This window comes from Geotrypetes seraphini, chromosome 12, assembly GCF_902459505.1.
Source record: "Geotrypetes seraphini chromosome 12, aGeoSer1.1, whole genome shotgun sequence".
Classification (NCBI taxonomy): domain Eukaryota; kingdom Metazoa; phylum Chordata; class Amphibia; order Gymnophiona; family Dermophiidae; genus Geotrypetes; species Geotrypetes seraphini.
In genome coordinates, this window is record NC_047095.1 from 58,103,742 (window position 1) to 58,131,048 (window position 27,307).

At 45.9% G+C, this 27,307-nt stretch overlaps 1 protein-coding gene across 2 annotated transcripts in view; it reads right to left on the reverse strand.

The window, feature by feature from the left end:
- Window positions 1-25,329, reverse strand: part of SCP2 (sterol carrier protein 2) — an 85,666-nt gene extending 60,337 nt beyond the window's left edge. The window contains exons 1-4 of one of the 2 annotated variants that reach the window (XM_033916238.1): window positions 25,185-25,329; window positions 7,283-7,340; window positions 2,506-2,577; window positions 969-1,100 (exon numbers count right to left, since the gene is read on the reverse strand). In XM_033916238.1, the coding sequence (XP_033772129.1) occupies window positions 969-1,100; window positions 2,506-2,577; window positions 7,283-7,340; window positions 25,185-25,250 (328 nt within the window). In that variant the 5' untranslated portion in view covers window positions 25,251-25,329. Of the gene's footprint in view, window positions 1-968; window positions 1,101-2,505; window positions 2,578-7,282; window positions 7,341-13,079; window positions 13,168-25,184 lie in introns of those variants that run through there. The other variant, XM_033916239.1, reaches the window with a different exon arrangement.
- Between the last annotated feature and the right edge of the window lie 1,978 nt (window positions 25,330-27,307).

The window sequence follows — 27,307 nt, forward strand, 5'->3', positions numbered from 1 at the left end:
AGCATAAGACCATAGGGTCCATTTAGATTTAAAAAAAAATAATTAAATAAATAATCCATAAAAGCTGAAAACTAAAATGATAAAACTTGGCAAAGACGTAGAAAAAAAAAAAAAAAAGTGACCATAAGCAAAACAGATTAGACAAGACAGCATAAGACCATAGGGCCCATCTAGTCTGCCCAGTTTGTTTGTATACTCGATATACTGTTCAGCCTTACAAAACCAGAATTACAAGCTTCAATACAGAAACGCACAGAAGGAGCAGTTCACTGGTTAAGTCCCTACAACTCTCAAACTATCTGTTGCAGGTGGATCCGTCCATGTCACCCTACAGAAGGAGCAGTTCACTGGTTAAGTCCCTACAACTCTCAAACTATCTGTTGCAGGTGGATCCGTCCATGTCACCCTGAGTATGGGTTGAGGTAATTTCCAACACCTGGTCCTAATTTGTCAACTAGGAGAGTGGAGCCTGAAGGCAAGGTTGAAAAGCTATGTCTTCAGGCTGATCTTAAGATGAGTATATGAATTCTCCAGCCTGCGGAGAAGTGTTATGAAGCGCCAAAGAGAAGGAGAACCAACCCGAAAAGCCGTCAGACATGAAGCTTCTAACTACAAAGCAGAGTAGACTCCCGAATTTACATGCATAAAAACCTTTGGTACTGCCTACAATGGAAGAAGCCTCATGACCGAGAAAGAATCAGGTCACTCACAAAAAAAAGACAGCTCTACCCCTTGGATGTTGTACAGTATTTCAGATATGCACTCAAAAGATAGGCTGACCAAAAGGCAGCAGGCCAAGGTGGCTCTGGTGATTCATCAGCCCAATGTTGCCTCCTCTGAGTCCTATGTAATCTCAGAAATGCTCATTGCCCACCCTCCCACCTCTAATCCATGATGCCCACCTGGCCCAGCCCATCCATTACTTCAATCAGTCCTTGACTATGATCACACGACACTAATTGACAGACCTCCTCTGACGAGCTGCCGGGCCATGAACAATGCAGTTGATCCTGTAGAGCAATTGTTGTTCACATTGATAATAGGAATCCCAGTTAATCCAAGATTGTGATAGATGGCCCGCTGGCCAGATGTAGAGTCCCCTTGAAGCAAAAGAGAAGATACAATCAGGTACTGCTCAAAACACTCAACTCAAACCATTTGTTCGTGTCCTTTGGATGGAGACCATGACAAATGAATAAATGTTCTTCCAAACCAGAGAAAATCCTCAATAAATCTGTCCCAATATGGAGGCGTTTTGCAAGCTCAGCAGTCACCTCCTGCTTTGTTGGACTTCTAGAGGGAACTATTTATTTATTCAATTTATTTATTTATTCAATTTTCTATACTGTTCTCCCAGGAGAGCTCAGAACGGTTTACATGCATTTATTCAGGTCCTCAAGCTTTAGGGGCAAGGAGGGAGGGTCAGTCACCGAATCGGGAGGCCAATGTTTTGCCATTGTAAATCGATGAATCGATTTGAATCGGGCAGCACTAGTACTAAGCATTAGGTAACTTATTCTATAAGAGAACACTTAAATTTACACACCAATTGCTAATATTCTATAAATTTACGTGCACACTTATGCAGATAACTTCTATTCTATAAGGGTCCCAATATTCAGCCGGCACTGATCAATGTTTCGCTGGCGTTATACCTAGAAATTCAATGCCAGGCCATCTGGACTCCAGCATTGAATTCCTGGACATACGGAGCCAGAGAAAAAAACAAAGCTGGTTAAGTGTGATCTTTGATACTTAACAAGCAAAGAACCGCAATTTACACAGTTTTCTTAGCCAATTAAGTGTGGAAAGTCGGCACTTAACTGGCAAAGTGCTAACTCTACCCCTGGAATGCCCCCCAAATAGCCTGGGTACTAGCCAGGCATTTTCAGCAGTACTATCTGGTTAAATGCCACGGAAAATGCCCGCTTAGCCCTGGACAGGCTAATTAGATGGCCAAGAGCGTCTCCTGCCCATTTAAATTGTTTTGAATAATCGGGCCCTAAATTTTCAGGTGTACCTCAGCATATAAATGCAAAAGGTATTCACAAGAGAGGAACATGACCAGAACCAACATTTAAAATCCCAAATACCTCCAAAACTCTTACATAATCTTAAGCACTTGAGATACTTCAAGAATTCCTAAACAGTCTTCTTCAGAGCCTCAGGAGTGAGTTCCTGTAGTCTCTCAAGACTACGACGGGTTTTAGGAAATCGTGAATAATCAAAATTGTGCGCGGAGAGGGAAGTGTAGGTGATTATTTCTAAACTTTAGCCCCAACTCCAGCCCCTGAATACCTCCCCCTCTTATAGGTGAAATTGTCCACGTATTAATACTACATGGATGCTTTTATCCCCACACACCAAGGGAGACAGGGGAATGGGACATATTCAAAAAGCCATTTCAAAGAGTGTATTGCTCTACCCATAGAAATGACTTAGAAAAAGTCATTTAAGGCAGTTAAATTCTCCCCCCCCCCCAAAAAAAAGCACATAAGACTTTACCGTAAACATGCCCTACGCATGCTTGTTCCACAGCAGAATACGGAATGCCTGCATCAGCCAAAGCCTTCTGACCTAGAGAAGTGAATGAAATAGGTTTTTAAGTTAACCAAAGCCTGTGCACATGTGATAGTGGAACTAGAAAAAGCAAAAATGAGAACTCCATGGATCGTCCAGGATTATTGGTTTATTTATATCCTGCCTAGACCTAAGCGGGTTACAATAATACAGACATAAAACAAATAAAAATCAACATTAAATCAATAACAATATCAAATTTCACATCTTACATCTTCTGTTTCTTATTAAACAATTCTTCATGTCTATTTAAGACATTTTCCAGAAATACGATGCTTTCAAAAGTTTCTTAAAATGCTGGATGTTATCCACTAACCTCAGTTATACAACCAAATTGTTCCATAGATTCACCCCAACTACTGAAATTGCTTTTTGCAATAATACAGATGAAGAGCAAGAGGAAAATTTATATCATTTTCATCTCTTAAATTAGGTTATCCCTAAGTACAAGCCAGCACAGACTTATACAGTATGGGGCTCATAATCAAAATTTAAATACGTCTAAAAAAACCTGCCCAAGTCGGCACTTGGACGATCTAAATGTCAGGTCGTCCAAGTGCTGATAATAAAAAAAGGCTTTTGGGATGTATCCAGGGACATTTTAGGCCTCTGAATCCTGCTGTGTGCCCAGAGCTGAATGAGTGGTTAGGGCGGGATGTGGGTCGACCTAGACTAGTCGTCCTGCAGGGATAATCGAGTGTTTGATGAGACTCCGTAGGTGAAACTTATATGTTGTGAGTTAGATGATGTAAAGACAGGTATAAGTGCCCAAAAAGTATCGAAAGTGACCAAATAACCACTGCAGATACAAAGTAAAGACCCCCACATTCTCCACCCGTGTTCACTGACCCCTCAAAGTTCAGAATAAAAACGTACATACCTGCCTCCGGAACATCAGCACTGCCATAGGAAAGCCTAGTAGAGCTTAAGTAGTCTGGGGGGTGGGCTAGTGAACTATAGAGAGGAGGACCCACCCTGGCCCATAAGTCACTCTAACCACTATATTCATGGTGGAAAATATGAGCCCACCAAAAGCCCTACTGTACTGCCATATATGTGCCACCTGCAGCCATAAGGGCTATTGGGGTTGTAGACAGGTGGGTACAGTGTGTTTTTGGGGGGCTCACCACCAGGGCTGTGGAGTTGGTAGATAAATCCTTCGACTCAGACTCTTCAGTTTCTTTCTGGTACCCACAACTCTGACTCCAGTACCCAAAACTGTCTCCGACTCCTCAACTCCGATTCCACAGCCCTGCTCACCACAACCTATCAGGGAGTTCTGATGAGATGTTTAAGTGGCACCCTTTTTGTGAAGTACACAGCAGTGCCCTGTAAGGTGCCCCTCTGCTCTGTTGCCATGTCTGGGGGCCAGTCCATCACAATGCTGGATCCTCCCACGTCCGAAAGGTCTTGTTCTGGGCATTTGGAACTTGGATAAATCTCTTGGTGGAGAATGTGGTATATGTTCATGTCAAAAGTGTCCAGACAAATATATAAAAATATAACACGTGTGTATTTGTGAAAGTACTATTAGACCCTATAAGCATTTATAAACAAATTCAAAATCAAAAGTGGAGAAAAGTCCTCAATATCTAAGTATCTACAGGGTTTAAACCAGGGATCTCAAAGTCCCTCCTTGAGGGCCGCAATCCAGTCGGGTTTTCAGGATTTCCCCAATGACTATGCATGAGATCTATGTGCATGCACTGCTTTCAATGCATATTCATTGGGGAAATCCTGAAAACCCGACTGGATTGCGGCCCTCAAGGAGGGACTTTGAGATCCCTGGTTTTTAAACAGTATTTAACCCTGGAACTTCAGTATTCATTGGTCTAAAAAAAAAATATCCACTTCAATTTAATTCACATGATGTATAATCTTGAAAAAATTAATCAGTTCACAAAATGCAAAAATATCACTTGTAAAAGTTATACTGACTCTGTATCTTTCTTCCAGCAATAATGTACTCAAACAAGGTGAGTAGGAATCCCATCACACAAAGGGTGTATACAGTCACAAGATGAAAACCAAAATACAGCGATGCCTTGGAATCCGAATTTAATCCGTTCCAGAACCCCGTTCAAGTTCCAAGACAAGTTTTCCCCTTGAAAATAATAGAAACTGGATTAATCCGTTCCTGGGTCCCACAAACTTAAATTTTAACAGTAAATACACTGGATTTTAGGGGCAGAAACACACACATACAATGTGCAGGGTGTTCGGATTCCAAAGCAGAGTTCGGATTCTGGGGCAAAATTTACTACAAAAAAAAGTTCGGATTCCAAAGCGTTCGAGTTCTGGGGTGTTCGGGCCATGTTTCAGCAAAATAAAAATGCCTTCCTCAGGGGTCTTATGAGGTCCTTGACTATCTTAAATATAAAAATGTAAGTCACAAAAAATGCAAGTAGTGAAGAGGCTACAAGCAAACAGCACAGCACACAAGCTTCCAACGTAGATGTCATAATTCTGCGTTCATTTCAACGAGGTATCACATTTAAATCCTTGCCATTCCAAGACAGTATTGAGACCCTCAGAATACACTGTATTCAAACTAAGAGCCATTGTTCCCCTATCTCATGAAATAGGTTACTTGTTCCAAAACCAAACTCTGTAGTTCCTCAAAGCTATGTCATCTATTCAGACCATGAGATACTAACAGAGGCAACATTTTCTTTGCATTCATTGTTCTATTAAATGTATTTTTAGTTGCCTGGATATCAGGCCCACATAAGACAATGAGTAGTTGATACCGAAGCAAGTAACTTGGTTTGCAAGTGTTTTAACATTTGATTAAATTTTAACTTGATATACAAGCAATGTCTTGCAATAAAAAAGACATTCAGTAAACACACATCACATCATCCCAACGGAGCCGATGGTTCTTCTCTCTCTGACGCTGCAAGAGTGTAGTGACTGTTCTGAAGAAGCAAAGTCTTGCAATACGAGTACACACAGTATACACGCGTCACATCATCACGACAGCCGATGGTTCTTCTCTCTGATGCTGCAAGAGTGTAGTGACTGTTCTAAACAAGCAAAGTCTTGCAATACGAGTACACAGAGTATACAGGCATCACATCATCACAACTGAGCTGATGGCTCTTCTCTCTGACGCTGCAAGAGTGTAGTGACTGTTCTAAATGAGCGAGGTCTTGCAACACAAATAGGTATAGTATTTTGGATTAAAGTTTTTGGATTGTGGAACGAATCATCCGAGTTTCCATTATTTCCTATGGGGAAATTGGCTTCGATATACGAGTTTTGGATTACAATTATGCTTCTGGAACGAATTATGCTCGCAAACCAGTTTTACTGTACTTCCTAACCGACGGAGGATCTATAAAAGCAGCAGTAGTGCACAACCTTCCACACAGGATTGTGACCTCCATGAATGGTTTCTTGTGCAATATCAACATTTTCCATAGATGTCCAACACAAAATATCACCAAAACTCTTGTTTCTAGAGTAAGACATTATACATTTCTTAGTAACAAAAAAACATGATAAAGTTTTCTATAAAGAAAAATGACATTGAAAAATCTGAGAAATCTTACTAGATATTTAGGTTTGTTTTAATATACAAGGAATAATATCTGAAAACGGATATCTACAATCCATCAGCTGAACTTGCAACTTCTGAGCCTCTTCCCCCCAAATCTGAGAAGTGCTACAGATTCTCCAACGCCTTAAAAACGGCAAATGGTATACTCGACTTCAAGTGCACAGGGTGCATACTATCAAAACACAGTAATATATTTCTATCAGTTTCAACTTACAAATATCAGTACATCTGGATTTTATTTTTAAAGATCAAAATGCCACTGCATCTTCAGGTCTTTCCCTGTAGGCCAGTCTTGTTCAAATTTAGGCAAGGATGCAACCAGGACAGGATAGCCCTAATGAATATGCATGAGAGAAATATGCATTCAGTGGAAGTAGTGAATACGTATGCAAAGGACCCTCAGCCACAAGAGTGCATCCGCTCTAACTCAGGGGCGGGAAATTTCATGGCGACACCAGGAAATATTTCTTCACCAAGAGTGGTTGATCCTTGGAACGAGCTCCCGGTGCAGGTGATCGAGGCAAACAGCGTGCAAGAATTTAAGAGCAAATGGGATGCCCATGTGGGATCCCTTAGAGGGTTAAGCCAAGGGAACCTGTCACCAGGAGTGGGATCCCTAGGATAGTAGACTTGGGGGTGGGTCAGTAGAGTGGGCAGACCTGATGGGCTATGGCCCTTATCTGCCGTCATCTTCTATGTTTCTATGCATATCTGTTAGGGATATTCTGAAAATCTGGCCCATTTGCAATGCTCAAGAACTGAACTCTGAAAAGCCTACTAGTCGAGCACCTGTAACTCATGCGCAATATTAAATGACTTCCTTCTTTTTTTATTTTTTTAAAGAAACAGTAAGAGCATTTTATGAATCTCGTGCACACATCCTACCACAGGGGTTGAGTGGGGTTGGGGGGGAGGGGGGTTACTGGGTTAGGAAGGATAAGATACATTAGAATTATAAATAATTTGGAAATTCTCAGTATTTATTATGTAATTAGATATATAATGAATTAACGCATTGTTTTATATACAATCTATAAATTGGATGTTTTTTAATTGCATCAAATTTGAAAAAGAAAAGAAACAGTACACAAGTATAAATTTCAATAAATATTGAATTAAAAAAAAAAAAAAAGTTGTTACCTGCCTCTTTAGCCATGTCTGGGTAGTCAAAATTCAGCCGTCTACCAGGCTTTTCAAACTGGTAAAGAAAAAGAATTTACAAATCAGTATATGGTACAATTCCCTCATTACTTGAAACAGACTATACAGATCTTGTTAGTTGAATGAGTAGAAATGCCATATATTTCGGCACTACTCATAGAAGCATACATGAAGCATACAACTTTGGGACAGGATAAGATTCAGCAAATGCTACAAGTTGGCTTGCTGTGTTATTTAAACAGACTTGGGATTCCATTCTGCTAAAATTTCATAAGCTTCTGGAAATGTTCCGCTTGTTGCATTTTCATGGATTGTTTCCCTAATCACAGTTTAAGTGTCTCTGAATGGCTCTAAAGTCTTGCGTTCAGTTCTGGTCTCCTTATCTCCAAAAAAGATATAGCGGCATTAGAAAATGTTCAAAGAAGAGCAACCAAGATCACAAAGGGGATGGAACTCCTCTTGTATGAGCAAAGAAGAGGTTAAGGCTCTTCAGCTTGGAAAAGAGATGGCTGAAGTCTACAAACCCCTGAGTGGTGTAGAACGGGTACAAGTGGATCGATTTTTTTACTGCATCAAGATTTACAAAGATTAGGGGACACTTGAAGTTACAGAGATGATTCAGTATATAAAACTAAGGGCTCCTTTTACCAAACTGAATTACCATGCGCGCTAGACCTTAACGCCAGCATTGAGCTGGCATTAGTAGTTCTAGTCGCGTAGTGCGCGGTAATATCCTGCGTGCGCTAAAAACGCTAGTGCACCTTAATAAAAGGAGCCCTAAGAATTAGATTAGATTAGTCCTGGCTCTTTTGTAAAAGTAAATGCATCCACCCTGGAGGGGAATATCTACAAGTTCATATGGAAACCGCCGTGACTCCAGACGGTATATTAAGTTTTTAAATAAATATCTATGCCTTTATGGGAGGAATCTCATCAGGGCCACCACATTATAGTCTCAGATCCAGCATTCCTAAGCCCCCTTGTCCCTTATGAAAAATAAAGCTTGTGATAGCCACTGCTTTCTTGCCATTTTGTACCTTCATATGAAGAACAGTATAGAACGCAACTGTCTCATCTCTCCTCAGGATCCAAATTGGCAATGTTTAGAGTGGGTATGGTATTTTCAGAACCATGACCATTATGACCAAAGCCACCCTACCCACTAATGAGAGCAAAAGATCTTTCCAGGTACAGCACAGTCATTTAATTTTTTCAACATGATCTAATACATTGCACTGGTATATAACCTTTGGATTCCCATGGCAATAAATCCCCAAATATCACATATGTTTTCTAAATGGGGGAATAGCCAGTAAAGTGTGCCAGGGCTCTGACCCCGCTCCAGAAAACAGCAGTAGCTCAGACTTATCACAGTTCACCTGAAGGCCTGAGATTCTTCCAAATTCTTGGACTATCTTCAAGGCCACCGGCAAATGTTTCGGGGCTTGGTCTAAAAATAGCCATCTGCAAACAGTAAGTCTACACGCCTTTCCCCCAATCTGAATCCCCTTCAAAGTCATTACTTTGCCAATCCAGAAGCCTTTCAAACTGCCCCTTAAATGCACATACCTTACAAGAGTGGCAAGACTGATGTTACTGAATGAGTAAGAAGCCCCTCAGAGCTCTGAAAACCTTGAAATAATGAGCAGTTTGTATTTTTTGCTGATGCTAATCCTGCTTCTGTTCCAGCATCAGTATTAGAACTAGGGTTGGAACAAGTCTCATCTGCCGTATAGATCTCTAAGCCCCAAAATTCAATTGTCTCACACTATATCCTTTCTGCCAAGGGAAAACAAGTCAGGATTTCTTCAGATGTGTTAGTGCAGCAGGAATGGTGATAGAATATCTGAGAGCCCTGGATACCTCTGTAGTGTGGCAGCTTCAGAACTCTGCAGATAAGCCTATATTGAAGCCAGGTGGTGGAAGGAGACCAGTTAGAAGAAAGTGTATGGCCATACCATACACCAGCTAGGCAAGATGAAAAGCCTTATTTCTTATCGGTTCCAACAATAATACCTTTATTGAATAGATATTCTCACAAAAAAATATTGTGACCTCAAGAGTGCAGTCACCAACCCTTGCTGGTGGCTGTTAAACAATTTTGTCCTCCCCATAAGCACCCTCTACTGGTTTTATGACCTTCCAAAGCATTCATCCACCCTCACTCCTCACTCACTCTTGTGCATTTCCAAATTGCTTGACAGAAGAGGCTGTACAGAGCAACACCTTCCTTCTGGTCTGTGGGATAGGAAAAATTAAGTGCTATTTGACCATCTCATTCCCTGCCATAGTTGCCGATTCTGTTTCTATGACTGACTAACCTACAGAGCTAAGCAAAGTCACAAAGTTGGAGCAACAACTGGGCACCAAATCAGATAATGGTGGTCAATGAAGCCTTTAGTGGTCACATTTCAGCTTGAAGCAGTCATACTGTATATTCTAACGTGGACAGGCTGAACAGAGGATTTCTTCCAGAGTTTTCACATTTGGGTATTTCCTATTGGTTTTGGCAGTGAAGCATGTCATACCAGAGAACTCTGTCCTTGCGGAAAGCAGAGCAATTGGAAAATGGCTCAAAGGCAAAAATCCTGTGAATCATTAGTTTTCTTTGGATTAAAAACTATTCCACCTTTGGAACCATTTAAGCAATATTTGTGAGGTACTGAGCAAAGTTTTAGTCCCTATAATCAAAACATTTTGCTAAGGGACTGAAATTTATATTCCTAGCATCTTGTAAAGAATAAGTTTTAAAGTATACAGGAACAGGGGAAGTCATGCACCTAGGTTTTGCTTTAAAACCCAATAGACTAGATGTCAAAAATGTGAAGGTTCTGCCTTAAGAAAATCTCTGCTGAAAACTTTCAAAGTAACTTGAGGAGCAATGTTTAGAGATGATTCCTGCATACAAAATTAAAAACTAAAGTGTGTAAAGTTTCCACATGAATGCTCTATAAAACACATGGAAAAACGTTATTAAAGTTTCATCTAAGAGCAGAAACAGCAACACAACCAACCACTGGTTACAGATGTATACAACTTTATTAGAAGAGCACCCTCCGACCATGGTATAAATCAATCTTGTCCTACCACAGAAATGTTACAATTTATATCCAATGTGTTTTGACATTCAAATGGCTGCATCCAGGGCAGTTACACACTGTAGATGCAATATACATTCTACAGCAATCATAAGGACATTATGAACATTTAAAAATAACTTTTATTATAAGATTAAGGGGTTCTTTTACTAAGGTGCACTAGTCGATTTAGCGCACCTACCGTATTTTTCGCTCCATTAGACGCATCTGACCATAAGACGCACCCTAAATTTAGAGGAGGAAACAAGAAAAAAACCATTCTGAACCAAATTCTCCCTGCCAGGCTCTGCACCCAACCCCACACTCCTTGCAAAGTTCTGCACCCTGTCCCCCCTCCCTGCCAGGCTCTGTACCCTGTCCACCTCTGGTGGTCTAGTGGTAGGCCGGGACAGGGCACAGGGCAGGCCTAGTGGCTGGCAGGTAGGGAAGGGGCAGGAAAGGACAGGGGGGGTAGGTAGGCAGGCAGGCCACAGGAAAGCCCCAGCCTCTCCCTCCTCCCTCCCTATTTTTAATTCGGCAGGGCGGGCAGGCAGGCCACGGCCTCTCTCTCCTCACTCCCCAGGCAGGTGGCAAGCAGCAGGCAGGCCCCGGCCCTCTTCCTCCTCTCCCACTTGTACCTTTTTTTTTAACTTCTGGCACCTCACTTTCTGGTCTCTCGTGACATAGCGACACACCAAGCTGCTTGCCCGGTCCCGCGCCACTTCTCGCGAGAAATGAGTTCTGGTGAGCCTGGTGCGCTGCTATGCTGCGAGAGACCAGAAGAGGCAGCCGCGTCTTCCATTCTCTGCGGAAGCGGCGGGGATCAGGCAGCCAGCAACCCTTGTGCGCCACTCTCAGCAAATGATAAATTCCTAAAAGAGAAGTCCATAGGCAATCATTGAGATGGCTTGGGAAAATCCACCACTTATTCCTAGGATAAGCAGCATAAAATCTAGCTACTATAGGTACTTGGGACATGGGTTGGCCACTGTTGGAAACAGGATTCTGGGCTTGATGGACCTTCGGTCTGTCCCAGTATGGCAATTCTTAAGTTCTATATTATCTAATAATGGAGTTCTTTTTTATATTTGTTTTATTTTTCATTTTATTTTTATTATACTTTGTAAACCGCTTGGACCAGTAAAATGAACGAGCGGTATAACAAGTTGAATAAACCATAACCACAAGCATGATGTTACACACTTGAGTTCTTCTGGCATTTTGAGTTCTGCCAACTCAGGTACAGGATGGCAATTTAGAGATCTTTAAGAACTATATTTGAGGCACAATCAATGAAGGGAAAGGGAATGGGGGTTTTATATACTGCTTCGACAAGGTGTATTAAGTGGTTTACAAATCAGGTACTGAAGCATTTCTCCCTATCTGTCTCGGCAAGTTTACAGTCTAATGTACCTGCGGCAGTGAAGGATTAAGTGACCTGCCTAGGATCACAAGGAGCAGCACCAGACTTGAACCCACAACCTCAGGGTGCTGAGGCTGTAGCTCTTAACCACTAAGCCACACTCTCCTCCTACAATGTTTAATTACATGCTACACTTGATTAATTACTAGTATGCAATGTTTCTGCCACACAAAGAAATTTATGATTGCATTTGCCATTCGTAAAAAGTCTTTGGTTGGATTTTAGGTTGCAAGCTACAAATTGGTGGAACATCTTGCCTTTGTATATTAGAATTCAAACTAAATTGTCTACATTTTGGGAGAATGTTAAAACATTTTTGTTCAGGAATTTTATTGGAAGTAGAAACTTATGTATCTTTACTTGTTTTGTAAACAAACTGATCTTTGAGGTATATGTGGGGTATGAATGCCAAAATTTTTTTAAAAATAATATAACTTGTTCTCTTAGGCTTCTGCAGCTAGCGTCATGATTGTTGCTGTTAGCCAGGTCTCGCCACATCTGGGTAGGTAGAACATACTTTTCAGCCATTATGCTGTGGCTTTGAGGGTATACTGAAGAAAGCCACAGCAAGATGGCTGAAACGTCAGTTCTACCTACCCAGATGCTGCGAGACCCGGACAACAGCAAACATCATAGTATCACTTTGGACTTTTGCTCATTATATGGATTCAAATTTTCAGTTTTCCTCTTTCTTGAAAAGATCTTACTCGCAGAAGTGGTTCTTTGTTTTGAGAGTTCTAATCTTGATGGCAATAGGATTCTGCACTATACTAGGGGCTACAATCACTAAGCAAACCAATTGTTTACCGATCGGTTTGCGACCCGATTCACCAACCTTCCTCCCCATCCGATCAGCACCTGATCCGATCATGCAAATGAGGGAAATTGCATGCAAATTTCGGAAGGCAGCGATTCACTAAACAATTTCTCCAACACCGATTGGGCTTGCCAATCAGAAAAGAAGTCACTGCTGAAGACCAGTCGCTTCTATCCTTGCTGAATCTCCTGCCCTTTAAAACCAAGGGCTCGCAATGCTTTTAGCAGAATATATAAAAAAAGGAGTTTTTCCTTTTTTGTATATTCTGCAAAACGCATTGCGAGCCCGTGGTTTTAACCCGACAGTGCCCCCCTTCCTGAACCAAAATAAAATCCCCTCCACGCACTGATGTCCGCCGCCACTGCCCACCTACCCCCTCCCAACACACAAATGAATATGGCAGGAAGGATGCCAACTCCCTCCTGCAATCGTAAACCCGACCCACCTCCCTCCTCGTACCTTTAAAAACGTTGGGAGCAGGAGGGGTGCTTAGTCCCTCCTGCTCCAGGCCTCGGACGGCAACGAACTGCAGCCTAAGGCCACACCCCAATACATCATGTGATGCATGGGGAGGGATCTAAGGCCCCAATTGGCCTTAGGAGGGCCTTAGGAGGGGCCTGGGGTACCTCAGCCAGAGACTTCCTTAGGGAGGAGTCAAAGGCAGTCCCTGATTGGCTGGGGCACCCCAGGCCCCTCCCAAGGGAGGAGTCCGAGGTGCCTCAGCCAATCAGGGTCTTAGGCCCCTCCCCGTGCATCACATGATGAACTGGGTTATTGGCCTAGAAACATAGAAAAAAGCAGCAGAAAAGGGCTATAGCCCACCAAGTCTGCCCATTCCAAGTATCCCCTCCCCTGAATTTACTCCCTTAAAGATCCCACGTGAGTATCCCATTTTCTCTTAAAATCCGTCACGCTGCTGGCCTTTATCACCTGGAGTGGGAGTCAGTTTCTAACTGAAGCCTAAGGCCACAGTTCGTTGTCTGAGGTCTGGAGCAGGAGGGATTGAGCACCCCTCCTGCTCCCATTTTTAAAGGTATGGGGAGGGGTGGGCCAGGCCCAGCCAGCCAGCTTAGCTAAAGCTATGGGGAGGGAGGTGGGCCGGGCCAGGCCAGGTTTGCGATGGCAGGAGGGAATTGGCATACCTCCTGCCTTTTTGTCTTCAGCAGAGCCGCATTTGGGGAGGGAGGAAACACTTTGTTGGGGGGGGGCTTTATTTTTTAATCGAGCAGTTATTTTGCATATGTAATACACACATAATATCTGCCCGATTAAAAAAAAAATTTTTTTAAGCCGGGTTTACGCCCTGACAGCAGTGACAGGAGGCTGCTTCTCCTGTCACTACAATCAGGGTCTGCCCCGACTCAATCGTTTTTGAATCAGAGTTTCCATGCAAATCATTTGCATGCAAACTTGATAGTGAATCAATCGCTGTTTTAAAATCAGCCAGGAATGGGCCAACAGCGACTGACTCACTATCCTTTAGTGAATCTAGCCCTAGGTCCAAGTTCTGTGAGAGCTGTTTCATCTTGTGAAGATAAACAAGGCTAATTAGATGCAAATTGAGAATGCCAAATTTAAAAATTGTTTTGGCCTATCAGGGACTTCCTTAGACTCCTCCTGAGGCGCCTCAGCCAATTAGGGCCTTAGGTCTCTTCCAGTGCATCAGATGATGTGCCAGGGCGGGGCCTAAGGCCGCAATTGGGCAGCGGCCAGCCGAAGAGTAGGAGCAGGATGACTTTCCACCTGCTCCCAAAGATTTTGGCAGCACGTAGGAGCAGGAGGAGGGTCCAGGCACCCCTCCTGCTCCCGAAGATGTTGGGGAGCCTTGCCCAAAGAGCAGGAGGGACCGGGCACCCCTCCTACTCCCAACTATTTTACAGGTACCAGGTAGGTGGGCCGGGCCGGCCCGACCAGGGGTGGTTGGCCTGGCCTAGGAGCAGGAGGGACTGAGCACCCCTCCTGCTCCCAACTTTTTGGTGCCAGGGGGATGTGGGCCATGCCGGGAGGGGGGGGCGAAGGAGGGCCGTGCTGCATGCATGCATTTTTTTTTTTTAAAACGCTGATGGCAGGAGGGAGTTGGTATCCCTCCTGCTTTTTTCTCCGGGGTGGGGGGGGGGGCATGGCAGGGCAGGCAGAAGAGATCGTGGCCTGGGGGGGTCTCAGGCAGATCTCTCTTGCCTGCTCCCAGACTCTCCTGTTCTCTGCCACCGTTCTTCACAGTGCAGGCCAGCTTTAAAACCATAGTCTTTCACTGCAGGGAACGGCAGCAGAGAGCAGGAGAGTCTGGGAGCAGGCAAGAGAGATCTGGGCTGGGCTGAGCCCTGACAGCAGTGACAGGAGGCTCTTGTCATTACTGTCAGGGTGTGCGCATGAGTGGGGATCGCTCTGGCCGTGGGTAGTGGGCGTGCTAACGATCATCCCCATTTGCATGCAGGCCTTTACTGAATCAGTCGGCCCGGCATGCAAATGGAAACGGATTGTGCACAGTTTGGAGGTTTAGTGAATCCTGCTCTTAGTAGATAAGGAGAAATTAGGTTCTTACCTGCTAATTTACTTTCTTTTAGCTTCTCCAGACCAGTAGAGGTTAACTTTACGAATGGTATATATCTAATCATGACCAGCAGGTGGAGACTGAAAACAAAACTTTGGGACAGTATATCCTAGCCCCTCCTCTCTATTTCCCTCAGTCTGCCGAATAGCCAAGCAGAACCAAGAACTGGAAAACAACAGAGAGAAAAAACAATACTCCGAAAGGAGTAACAAGTAACAAACCCAAAATGCTGTTGGAAAATGCAGAAGAGAAATTCCCGAAGGAAGAATGTCCCCACAGCTCGCCAGCTAAGCCAGCCGAGCCACAGCCGCTGTTCTTCAATTCTCCCCGGCCCTAGAAAAATACTAGAACCCGCAGCAAAAACCAAAAACTGCCCGCGCAACAGCCCCAACAACAACAACAACAGACAGGGTGGGGACCTCTACTGGTCTGGAGAAGCTAAAAGAAAGTAAATTAGCAGGTAAGAACCTAATTTCTCCTTCTTTAGCACTCTCCAGACCAGTAGAGGTTAACTTTACGAATGGGACGTACCAAAGCAGTCCCTCTCACGGGCGGGACCCCCGAAGGGCCGATACCAGTACACGCTCACCGAACACCGCGTCCCGACGCGCCTGCACATCAACCCGATAATGACGGACAAAGGAATGCAAGGAGGACCAAACCGCAGCCTTACAAATATCCACAGGGGGCACGAGCGACGACTCAGCCCAAGAAGCCGCCTGACCCCGTGTGGAATGAGCCTTGAGAAACTCCGGAACCGGCTGCTGTTTCAGAAGATAAGCGGAAGCAATCGTCTCCTTGATCCAGCGCGCAATAGTAGCCTTAGAAGCGCCAGCTCCCCGACGAGAACCCGCCAGGAGGACAAAGAGATGATCGGACTTCCGGAATTCCTGGGTCCGCTGCACATAAGAGCGAAGGACCCGACCGACATCCAACTTGCGCAGCTGCCGTTGCTCAGAAGAGCCCTCCCGACTACCCAAGACCGGGAGAACCACCGATTGATTGACATGAAAAGGAGAAACAACCTTAGGCAGAAAGGAAGGAACAGGCCGCAAGACGACCCGTTCCCTAGAAAACTCCAAGAAGGGAGTCCTACAAGAGAAAGCCTGCAGCTCAGAAACACGCCTAGCAGAAGTAATGGCCACCAAAAAGACCGCCTTCAAAGTAAGGTCCTTCAAAGAACAGTCGTCCAAGGGCTCGAAAGGCGGACGCACCAAAACAGAGAGAACCAGATTAAGATCCCAAGAGGGAACCGAGGGCCGAAGGGGAGGCCAAAGCAACTTGGCCGCCCGCAAAAACCGAATCACATCAGGAAGCGCCGATAAACGCTGACCTGACACCAACCCTCGAAAAGCCGACAGGGCCGCAAGCTGAACCCGGAGAGAAGACCAAGCCAGGCCTCTATCCAGGCCATCCTGCAAAAACTCCAGAATGGAAGGCAGAGAAGCGCGAAAAGAGGTCACTCCCCGCGCCCGACACCATTCCTCAAAGAGACGCCAAACCCGCACATAAGCCCGAGAGGTAGAAAGCCTCCGGGACCCCAACAGTGTAGAAATCACCTTGTCTGAATATCCCTTCTTGCTAAGGCGACCCCTTTCAAGAGCCATGCCGTAAGACAGAAGGGAGACGGGTCGAACATGGGAATGGGACCCTGCCTCAGAAGGTCGTCCGAGAGAGGCAGAGGAAGAGGATCCGCTACCAGGTGCCTCACCAGATCCGCATACCACGGACGGCGAGGCCAATCCGGCGCCACCAGCACCACCAAACCCGGATGGTAAACAATGCGAAGAAGCACTCTGCCCACCAGCGGCCAAGGAGGGAACACATACAACAGCCCCTCCGTTGGCCACGGCTGGACCAGAGCATCCAGACCCTCGGCCAGACCGTCCCTGCGACGACTGAAGAAGCGGGGCACCTTGGCGTTGCCACCCGTGGCCATCAGGTCCATCAGGGGCTGCCCCCAAGCCTGCACTATCAACTGAAACGCCTCGGCGCCGAGACACCACTCTCCTGGATCTAGGAAGTGACGACTGAGGAAGTCTGCCTGAACGTTGTCTACTCCGGCTATATGAGAGGCCGAGAGGTCCAGCAGATGGGATTCCGCCCAAACCATGAGCAGAGCCGCCTCCTGCGCCACCCGAGTGCTCTTGGTGCCCCCCTGACGATTGACATAAGCCACCGCCGTGGCATTGTCCGACAGCACTCTGACTGACTTGCCCCGCAACAGGGAGTGGAAAGCCAACAGCGCCAGACGGACCGCTCTGGTCTCCAACACGTTGATCGACCAGGCGGCCTCCTCCGCGGACCAGGTGCCCTGAGCTGAGTGACCCAAACACTGAGCCCCCCAACCCAGGAGACTCGCATCCGTCAGGAGCACCGTCCACTGCGGGAGATCCAGACCCACCCCCTGAACTAGGTGAGGGGCCTGGAGCCACCAACGCAGACTGCAGCGCGCCAAGCCTCGTAGGGGAACCGGAACATCCATCCCGTGCCTCTGGGGAGACCACCTCCGGAGCAGAGCATACTGGAGAGGACGCATGTGGGCCCGCGCCCACCTCACCACGTCCAGGGACGCCGCCATCGACCCCAAGACCTGGAGGAAATCTCGCGCCCGAGGACACCGGGACGCCAAAAGCAGGCGAATCTGAGATTGCAATTTGCTCACCCGGCCCTCTGGGAGGAAGACCTTCCCCAAGGAGGTGTCGAACAGCACCCCTAGGTACTCCAGACGCTGAGCCGGGACCAACCGACTCTTGGCAAGGTTGACCACCCAGCCCAGCGACCGGAGAAACTCCACCACCCGAGCAGTAACCCGGGAACTTTCCTGCAACGACTTTGCCCGAATTAACCAGTCGTCCAGGTAGGGGTGTACCAGGATGCCCTCCGACCGCAAGGCTGCCGCGACGACCACCATCACCTTGGTGAACGTCCGCGGAGCCGTGGCCAGCCCAAAGGGAAGCGCACAGAACTGAAAGTGCCGACCCAAGATCGCAAAGCGCAGGAAACGCTGATGAGAGGCCCGAATGGGAACATGCAAGTAGGCCTCCGTCAGATCGAGAGAAGTGAGAAACTCCCCCGGCTGAACCGCCAGAATGACCGACCGCAGAGTTTCCATACGGAAAGAGGGAATCTTGAGAGCCCTGTTGACCCCTTTCAAATCGAGGATGGGCCGAAAAGTCCCCTCCTTCTTGGGCACCACAAAGTAAATGGAGTACCTGCCCGTGCCCCACTCTGGAGGGGGCACCGGAACAACTGCCCTGAGATCTATCAAGCGCTGAAGGGTCTGGCGAAAAGCCTGCGTCTTCACCGGAGTCTGACATGGAGAAGCGAGGAAAAAATCCGGCAGAGAGCGGGCGAACTCCAGGGCATAACCGTCCCGCACCACCTCCAGGACCCACTGATCGGACGTGATCTCGGCCCATTTGGGGAAAAAATCTCGCAGCCGGGCCCCCACCGGAACCAAAGGGGGCGCCGGCAAGGCGTCATTGTGCAGGACGGGAAGCGGGGGAACCGGCGGAGGGATTCCCTGCCCCCCGACGGGCCCCCCGAAAGGGCTGCGTGCGCTGGAAGAACCGACCCCGGGAAAAACCCGGAGACTGGAAAGAAGCAGCCCCACGCCCCGGGCGATACTTGCGAAAATCCCGCAAACGCCCCCGGGCCGCACCCCCCCGAGACGCCGGGCGGGCACGGTCCTCCGGCAGACGGGGAACTTTCGAGTCCGACAGAGTCTGAATCAACTTATCCAAGTCCTCTCCAAACAAAAACGACCCCCGAAAGGGAAATTTAGTAAGCTTAGCTTTGGACGCAGCATCCGCCGCCCAAGCGCGCAGCCACAACACACGCCTTGCGGCCACGCCAAAAGCCATAGACTTAGCCGAGCTCCGCACCAAGTCATAGAGAGCATCTGAGAGGAATGAGGCCGCCATCTCAATCTTCGCAACCTCCTGATCCACCAGAGACCAGTCGTCAGACTCTCGATCCAAGACCCGCTCCGCCCACCGAAACACGGCGCGAGCGACCAGTCCCCCACAAATAGCCGCCTGGACCCCAAGGGCCGAGACCTGAAAATTTTGCTTAAGGAGGCCCTCCAATTTGCGCTCCTCAGGGTCTCGCAAGGCAGAACCGCCCTCAACAGGCACGGTATGCCGCTTGGAAATCGCCGAGACCACCGCATCCACGACCGGCGAAGCTAACGTAGCCCGATCCCCTTCAGGAATGGGATACAGGCGAGCCATGCTGCGCGCCAGCCGAAACGGCGTCTCCGGCGTTTTCCACTGCTCCAGAATAATATCCCGAATATCCTGATGCATAGGAAAAGAGCGGGAAACGGAACGGATCCCCCGCAACAGGGGGTCCCCCACACGCGGAGTCTCCGGCGGCGCGTCCTCAAAACGCAAGACCGAAGAAACCTGCTGAATAAGGTCAGGCAGCTCATCTTTCTGAAAAAGACGCACCACAGACGCCTCGTCACTGGAGAACGGGAAATCCGACAACCCGCCGCCAGCTTCCGTCCCCTCCAGAGAGTCCTGGAATTCCTCAGAAGGGTCCAGGTCCTCCTCCAAACCGACCCGATCCTCCGACCACAAATTCTCGTCCCACGACACCCGCGGACGCTTGGACAAGGTAGGCGGCGGAGGGGACGTCACGCCAGACGAAAGAGGCAAAGCCGCAGGAAGCGCGGAGGAAAAACCACCCCCCGAGACCCCCTGGGCGCAACCGGGACCCCCAGCCGCCTGAAAATAGGCTCTGCATAAAGAAAAGAAAAAATCAGGAGAAAACCCCCCCGAGGGTCCCAAGGGACTCCCTGCCACAGCAGGGGACCCAGCAGAACCTTGCCCCTGCATAGTCAAAACAGGGGGAAGGTCACCTGAGGTGGAAGACAAAATGGAGGGGCCAGACAGAGAAGATGGCGGTTTTCCCGCCAAAAAAGCTCCCTCCATAGCCTGAAGCGGCTGAGAAACCTGAATAGTCTCAGCCGCTAAAGCAGGCAAGCCGGCATCAGCTGTCAAAAAATCAGCTGAGAGGGAATCCTCTACAACCCGACCGTCGGCGGTCTGGGGATTCCCTCCGTGGGCGGACGGAGAAGACCGGGCTTCGCCACCGTTCCCTGCCGACTCGCGAGGCACCATCGGCGGGGAGCTCTGGGCGCCTGCAGCCGCTGCCGACGGAGCTCCTCCACCGCCCCGGCCTGAACACCGCTTGCACAGGCCGGCCGCGAGTGCCTCGCGTCTGGAGCACAATGAGCACTTTTTCCCTTTAGAAGTGCTCATTGCTCCATACGCGACCTAGCTGTAAAAAAGTGCCGGTTAGTTGAAAAAATACAGTAAAATACAGTTTTCTTAAAGGGATACAACCCTCCAGACCAGCACTACCTCAGGATTTTTTTTTTTTTTTTTTTTTTTTTTTTACAGAACAGACTCCACAGGCTCTCAAAGCAATAGTCTTGCTTGATTTAGGGGGCAAGGCTTATTGCTGAGGCTCCTCTAAAAAATGTGGGGAGGTGGAGGAAGTGGGGGGAGGGACCCCGCTCGTGACCCGCCGGGTTTGACACCCCCGAGGTCGGACGAACCCCCAAACAGAGTCCGTCCAAGCTCCGTCCGGCTAAAAACAGGGACAAAAAAACACCTTAAACAAATTCCAACAGCCCTACCAAGGGAGATGGGTACAGATCACTCAACACCTGCTGGAGACTGAAAGAAGACTGAGGGAAATAGAGAGGAGGGGCTAGGATATACTGTCCCAAAGTTTTGTTTTCAGTCTCCACCTGCTGGTCATGATTAGATATATACCATTCGTAAAGTTAACCTCTACTGGTCTGGAGAGTGCTAAAGAAAGACAGGTTGTTCACCCTATCCAAGGTAGAAAGAATGAGAGGGCACTCTCTAAAGTTAAAAGGGGATAGATTCTGTACAAACTTAAGGAAGTTCTTCACCCAGTGAATGGTAGAAAACTGGAACGCTCTTCCAGAGTTTGTCATAGGGGAAAACACTCTCCAGGGATTCAAGACAAAGTTAGACAAGTTTCTGCTGAACCAGAACATACACAGGTAAGGCTAGTCACAGTTAGGGTACTGGTCTTTGACCTAAGGGCTGCTGCGTGAGCGGACTGCTGGGCACAATGGACCACTGGTCTGACCAAGCAGTGGCAATTCTTATGTATTCTAGCTCCTGGTTATAGATTAACTGTGAAGGACTATGAGGAAGTAGTCTATCAATAGGTGAAAGGTATACACGAATAAAGAGTAATGTACAAAGGAGATCTGTGATTATAACATCAAATGAAACCAATACTTCTTGCTACTATTTCACTCTCTTATTACAGACTATTTGTCTCATTGTTTCCTATCCCTTCATTTGTATACATCTGAACATTTTTGGAGAGCCCATAAATGCAAATTTTCATTAAAATTCAAATCAGCCTCCCTGCTCCCTTTACTTGATTTTACTATGTCCAATATCATTTATTACTATTAAAGTCTGATAAGGGATCCCTGTGTGTTGGGAGAGGATTTGGGGGCAAGTTATATAGTTTTAGCCACAGACCCCCACTGAAACTGTTTGTGCACCAGCTTAGATAGTGGATGCTGTGGATAGGCAGACTGGATGGGCCATTTGGCCTTTATCTGCTATCATATTTCTATGTTTGGGGGGGAGGGGTCTCTTTCAGTCTCACTGATCTGAGATGTCTGCTACCCATTTCTGAAGGAGTTTAACCCAATTATTGAAGGGGACGCTACTGTTTGTCCAAGGAGGACTTCAGCATAAAAAGAGTAGAGGAGTGTGACCACCAGAAACTATCAAAGAGAAGTAGGGCAAGTAGGTGAGCTCCATGCGAAAGACTTTGAACCACCGCATTTTGTTTCAGAAATGGGAAGACTTATTTTGCAAGGGTAATTTGCCCCCACTGCTATGTGGCAATGTTTACCTTAAGTCTCTCTACACAGTGGTCTCACTCATTTTTAAGTCAGGGCCACACTGGATCCAAATAAGCTGAAGAAGAGCTGCCAAATATCTTCCCATGTGAGCCATGATTCTGCTGATGAGTGTGTCAATGACATCCACCCCACCAGTCTGCATTCAAACCGTTTAAACTTTAAAGGGTGTATCCTCAAGGTGGTAAGCATTTCCAAAATGTACTCTCTTCATCTATTGAGAAACACCTTGTCCTTCAAGCATGCGGTTCTCCCATCATCCATTTCTCCTTTTCTGTCATGAACTTGGGTAAGGAGAAGCCAGAATGATGAAGGCTGCCCGAGAGGTCTCCAGGGCCTGCCACTGAAAAACTATGGCTTGTAGCTAATATAAGATATTTCCTGTTTGGTCCTGCCTAAACCATTTTCAATAAATCTGTGTTTTTCTGCAGGTGCCCCGTTTTGTTAGTAATCCTGGTATGATTTTGGTTGGCATAAGCTAAACGCCGATAACCTGAACATTTCTGTACTTTCCCCGACCCTGAAGAATGAAAACACATCAGTGGGGAATGAAACAGTAATGATTCAAAAGCTAAGTCTTAGTTTTCATAAGAATTTATAAACTTATGAATATATTTATAAGACTGATTTCAAGAAAAGCACTGGCACTTTAATAAGGAAATGAAATGAAACAAAAAACCATACAAAATTTACAAAATTATAGTTAGATATAGATATAAATTAATTGATAAACACCGGTTTTTAAGTTCTGATGAGGACAGTCACCACACAGGCTCATTTGTTGAGAGTTTAAGTGTGGCATACTGAGGAACTATGTAAGAATTTACTATTTAAGAATTTACTATTTAAGAACTAATTATTATTTGAGAACTAATTATTTAAGGAGGTGCAATTTAAAAAAACAGTTAGTGGAACTGTTTTGCAGGCAGGCATCCTTGCACATTTCTTTTCTGCAGCAGCTCCAGGACTACCCTCACCTCCCCTGCTTCCCTTCCCCAGGGAGATGCCAACTACACATTAATGCAGAGAAAAAATACACACAAAAAATAAGTAAATTTTTTATTGAACTTTACATTCTTTACTAGCTTTTTTGAGTCAGAAAGAACTTTCTTCCTTTGATCAAAACAATATAAGCAAAAGAGTAAAATTATTCCAAATTAAAAAAATTATATAAATACTAATTACGTGTATAAACTATTTTTCACTTTTAAAGTAGTGGGTCACTTGCAGATGTAACTCTCCACATGAAAGAGGACCCCCAAATGCCTTTTCTATGACCCAAACAAAAGACAGTGGGCCAAACTCCACTTGGCCATTTATAGAACAGAGAAATTTCACAGGGCTTTAAGCTTAGGTTACTGCAAGTGACCATATGATGACCTACTCCACAAACAGGACTAGAATTACAGATTATGTATTTAAGGGCCTGCTTAATAAACAGCACCAAATACTCAGCATGAGCATTGGCATGCAATAGTGGTTAGCATGTAGTGTCTTTATGGACTAGTAAACAAATGTTTACTTATTCCTGGCATTCCTACCAGATCTTTATGTTCTAGTAAACAAATCCTCTTGTTCCCTCTTCAAGACAAATATATGCTACTACACGAAAGACCATTTTTTCCATAATAGTGCCAAAACTCTGAAATGCTCTTCCGCCCTACCTGTGACATGAAACATACCCTCACAAAAATTTAAGACCAACCTTAAAATTTTATTTAGTAATGCATATGACTAGATAAATCCTTTCTGAGATCTAATTGGTTCTGCAGCCTGATTAATGATCATTGATTGAGCCAAGAACTTTTCTCTACCCTCCCCCTTTTATCTTCATGTATCCTTCCCAGCTCCCTCTTCTACATGTCCATTTGTATCATATTTGTTGTCATTTTGTAAGTATTTTATAATTTAGTAATTCTATCTAAATTATTTTTACCCCATTTTTAAAAAATTTTTTTATTTTTTTATTTAATTTTCTATACCATTCTCCCAAGGGAGCTCAGAACAGTTTACATTAATTTATTCAGGTACTCAAGCATTTGTCCCTGGCTGTCCTGGTGGGCTCACAATCTATCTAATGTACCCGGGGCAATGGACTAAGTGACTTGCCCAGGGTCACAAGGAGCAGCGTGGGTTTGAACCCACAACTCCAGAATGCTGAGGCTGGAGCTTTAACCACTGCACCACACTCTCCCCCCCCCCCCTTGTTATAGAATGAGCTTATATCAAAACTGAAATAAACTTGGGACAGTTGAGGTCTCTTTATCTGCTGTCATTTACTATGAGACTTTACCTGCTCTCCCCAAGCAACCTGTCGGGGGATAGTTAAGGAACCAAAAGAAACTCTGTGGAATGACAATGTTCCTAAATCAGGGATCTCAGAGTCCCTCCTTGAGGGCCCCAATACAGTCGAGTTTTCAGGATTTCCCAAATGAATATGCATTGAAAGCAGTGCAGGCACATAGATCTCATGCAGGCCTCAAGGAGGGACTTTGAGACCCCTGTCCTAAATGGACTTTATTTGAAATTGTCAAAGTTCCAAAGATACACTAATATCATCCACATAAAAATCTTAAAGGACCTAGTCCGCTAGGGATGCAGGACCCAACACAGTCCGCGTTTCGACAAAAAAAGGTCTTCTTCAGGGGTCCCTGGGGGGTCCTATAATGATGAATACGTGGGGAAGCTAATATGTGGTGAGCCGGAAGTGAGGTAGTTAAGCGCAGCAAATCTTTTCTCGTCGCTAGAGGGTTTATAATCTAAAACTTGGGACTTTAACCCGCCATTGCCTCGAGATTACAAGAGGGTCAGCGCCCTGGTTTCCACCATTAGGCTACTTCTCCACTAGTTGGTGTTTTCTAAGGCGCCCCCTCCCAACATTTACTTCAAAGGTAGATCAGAGCAGTCCGGGCTTTCCCTTGACAAATTCACCGCCAAATGCGGAGCCGGCTGGGGAGCAGCGAAAAGAAGAGGCCTAGCCTGAGCCACCGCAGCCTCCTCCCGCACTCCCAAGAGGAGCAGACCCAGGACGTCAGGGACGACCAGGCGACGTTCGACGTCCTCCCTACCGCTGCCGCCTTACCTTGGTCATCCCAACCCCCACCACGAACACCCTCCTGCCGTTGCCGCCGACTGCGTTGGCCCCCATAGCGTCACAGACCGCAGCTCCAGCGCGCGCGCGCTGGCCGCCAACACAGCGCAAAGACACCGAGGCGTTCGGAGTCGGCGGGGAAAGAGTGACACACGGCCCGCCCACTGCTCTGTCCTCCCCCCCTCCCCATTGGTCTTCGCCCTCCATCTATTCTATGGTCTCGCCCACTGCTCTGTCCTCCCCATTGGCCTTCTCCCGCCATCTATTCTATGGTCTCGCCCTCTGCCTAGGGCTCCCCCTCTCCATTGGTCTTCTCCCTCTATCTATTCTATGGTCTCGCCCACTGCTCTGTCCTCCCCATTGGTCTTCGCCCTCCATCTGCCCTTCTCTATTTATGTCCCGCCTCTGCCTAGGGCTCCCCCTTCCCATTGGCCTTCTCCCGCCATCTATTCTATGGTCTCGCCCACTGCTCTGCCCTTCACTATTTATGTCCCGCCTCTGCCTAGGGCTCCCCCTTCCCATTGGCCTTCTCCCTCCTTCTATTCTATAGTCTCGCCCACTACTCTGTCCTCCCTATTTATGTCCCTCCTCTAACTGGGGATCCCCCCTCCCCATTGGTCTCCTCCCTTCATCTATTCTATGGTCTCGCTCACAGCTCTTTTCTTCGCTATTTATGTCCCGCCTCTGTCTGATTCTACCCCATCCCCTCCATCTATGTCTCGCCTCCGCCAGATCTCGCCCCATCTATGTCCCGCATATCAATGCCTGCGCTTGGCCCGCCTTCTTCTGGACCCACAGCAGCTTAGAAGTGCTGCCGCACGGTCCAAATGGCACTTGGACGTCCCTGCTATTACAACGTCCAAGTGCCAACTTAGACTATTTTTTGGACGTTTTAAAGTTTCAATTATGAGCCCTATAATATCTGGACCAAAAGAAATTTAGTACCAGTCTGGCAGTAGCCTAGGAGGGCAGCTTTTGGGGAGAGATAGCCTGAGTCCCACACAAAGCCAAGGTTTCTGTTTTTGATTTTGTCTTGCTGCTAAGGTTTGCAAAGAGTAACAGTAAATCTCCCTTTCTAATCCATAGTGTAGTCAGGTGGCATCAGACTGCAAATGTTTTTGTCAATAGTCCCTCAGCACTGCTCAAAACTAAATAATAATAGCTGTTGAAAAAATAGTTTAGATATATTAAAATATATGTTGGAGGAATGATAAAATGTTTATGCAAATGAAAAATGTGATGTAGGAGGATGTTCTTTGCAGTTGAATTCATGGTAAAACATTGTTTTAATTGTGCTCAAAAATGTTATAAATTATTTGCGCTCAATCAAAATTCCTATAATTCTAAACAAAATCTATGAATAAGTCCTGTTTAAAAAATTTATTTTGAAGCAATGATAAACATTTATTAGAAGTTAATATGGTCAATTTATGTGAAATCTGTTTTTATTAAGCAACAACCAGATCACAAAGAAACAGCAGGGCAAAAACATTTCAAATATAGAAAACAGAGCTCCCTACCAGTGTTCCCTCTAAGCGGGCGGGTGTTGTGAGCAAACTTTTTTCACTGTGAGCTAAAAATATCGGGCGCCAGCAAGTTATGAGCCAAATAAATATGTTGTCAAAGTTGCTGATACATGAGGACGAGGTATTCAAAGGAATTTTAGGCCTACACGCTAAATTAAATAACGTTAAATAATATTTTTAAGAACACAGAAATTGTAGGGATGAAATGATATCTTAATAAATGTTTTACAACAAATGTAGTTATGTCTGTTACATCCATATGTGTAAACTGTAAATTAAAAACAGTCCAGAAGACAATACGTTTGATGCTTTCAATTTCTAGACCAGTGTTTTTCAACCTTTTTTGGGCAAAGGCACACTTGTTTCATGAAAAAAATCACGAGGCACACCACCATTAGAAAATGTTAAAAAATTTAACTCTCTGCCTATATTGACTATATATAAAGTAATTCTCTTGAATAGGAATCAAATAAACACAAAGAAAGTATTTTATAATTACTTTATTATGAAATAAAAATTATAAAATACTTTATTCAGTGCGAAACCTGGGCCTGTTTGGCTGAACACAAAGCTGATATTCTGGCTGGA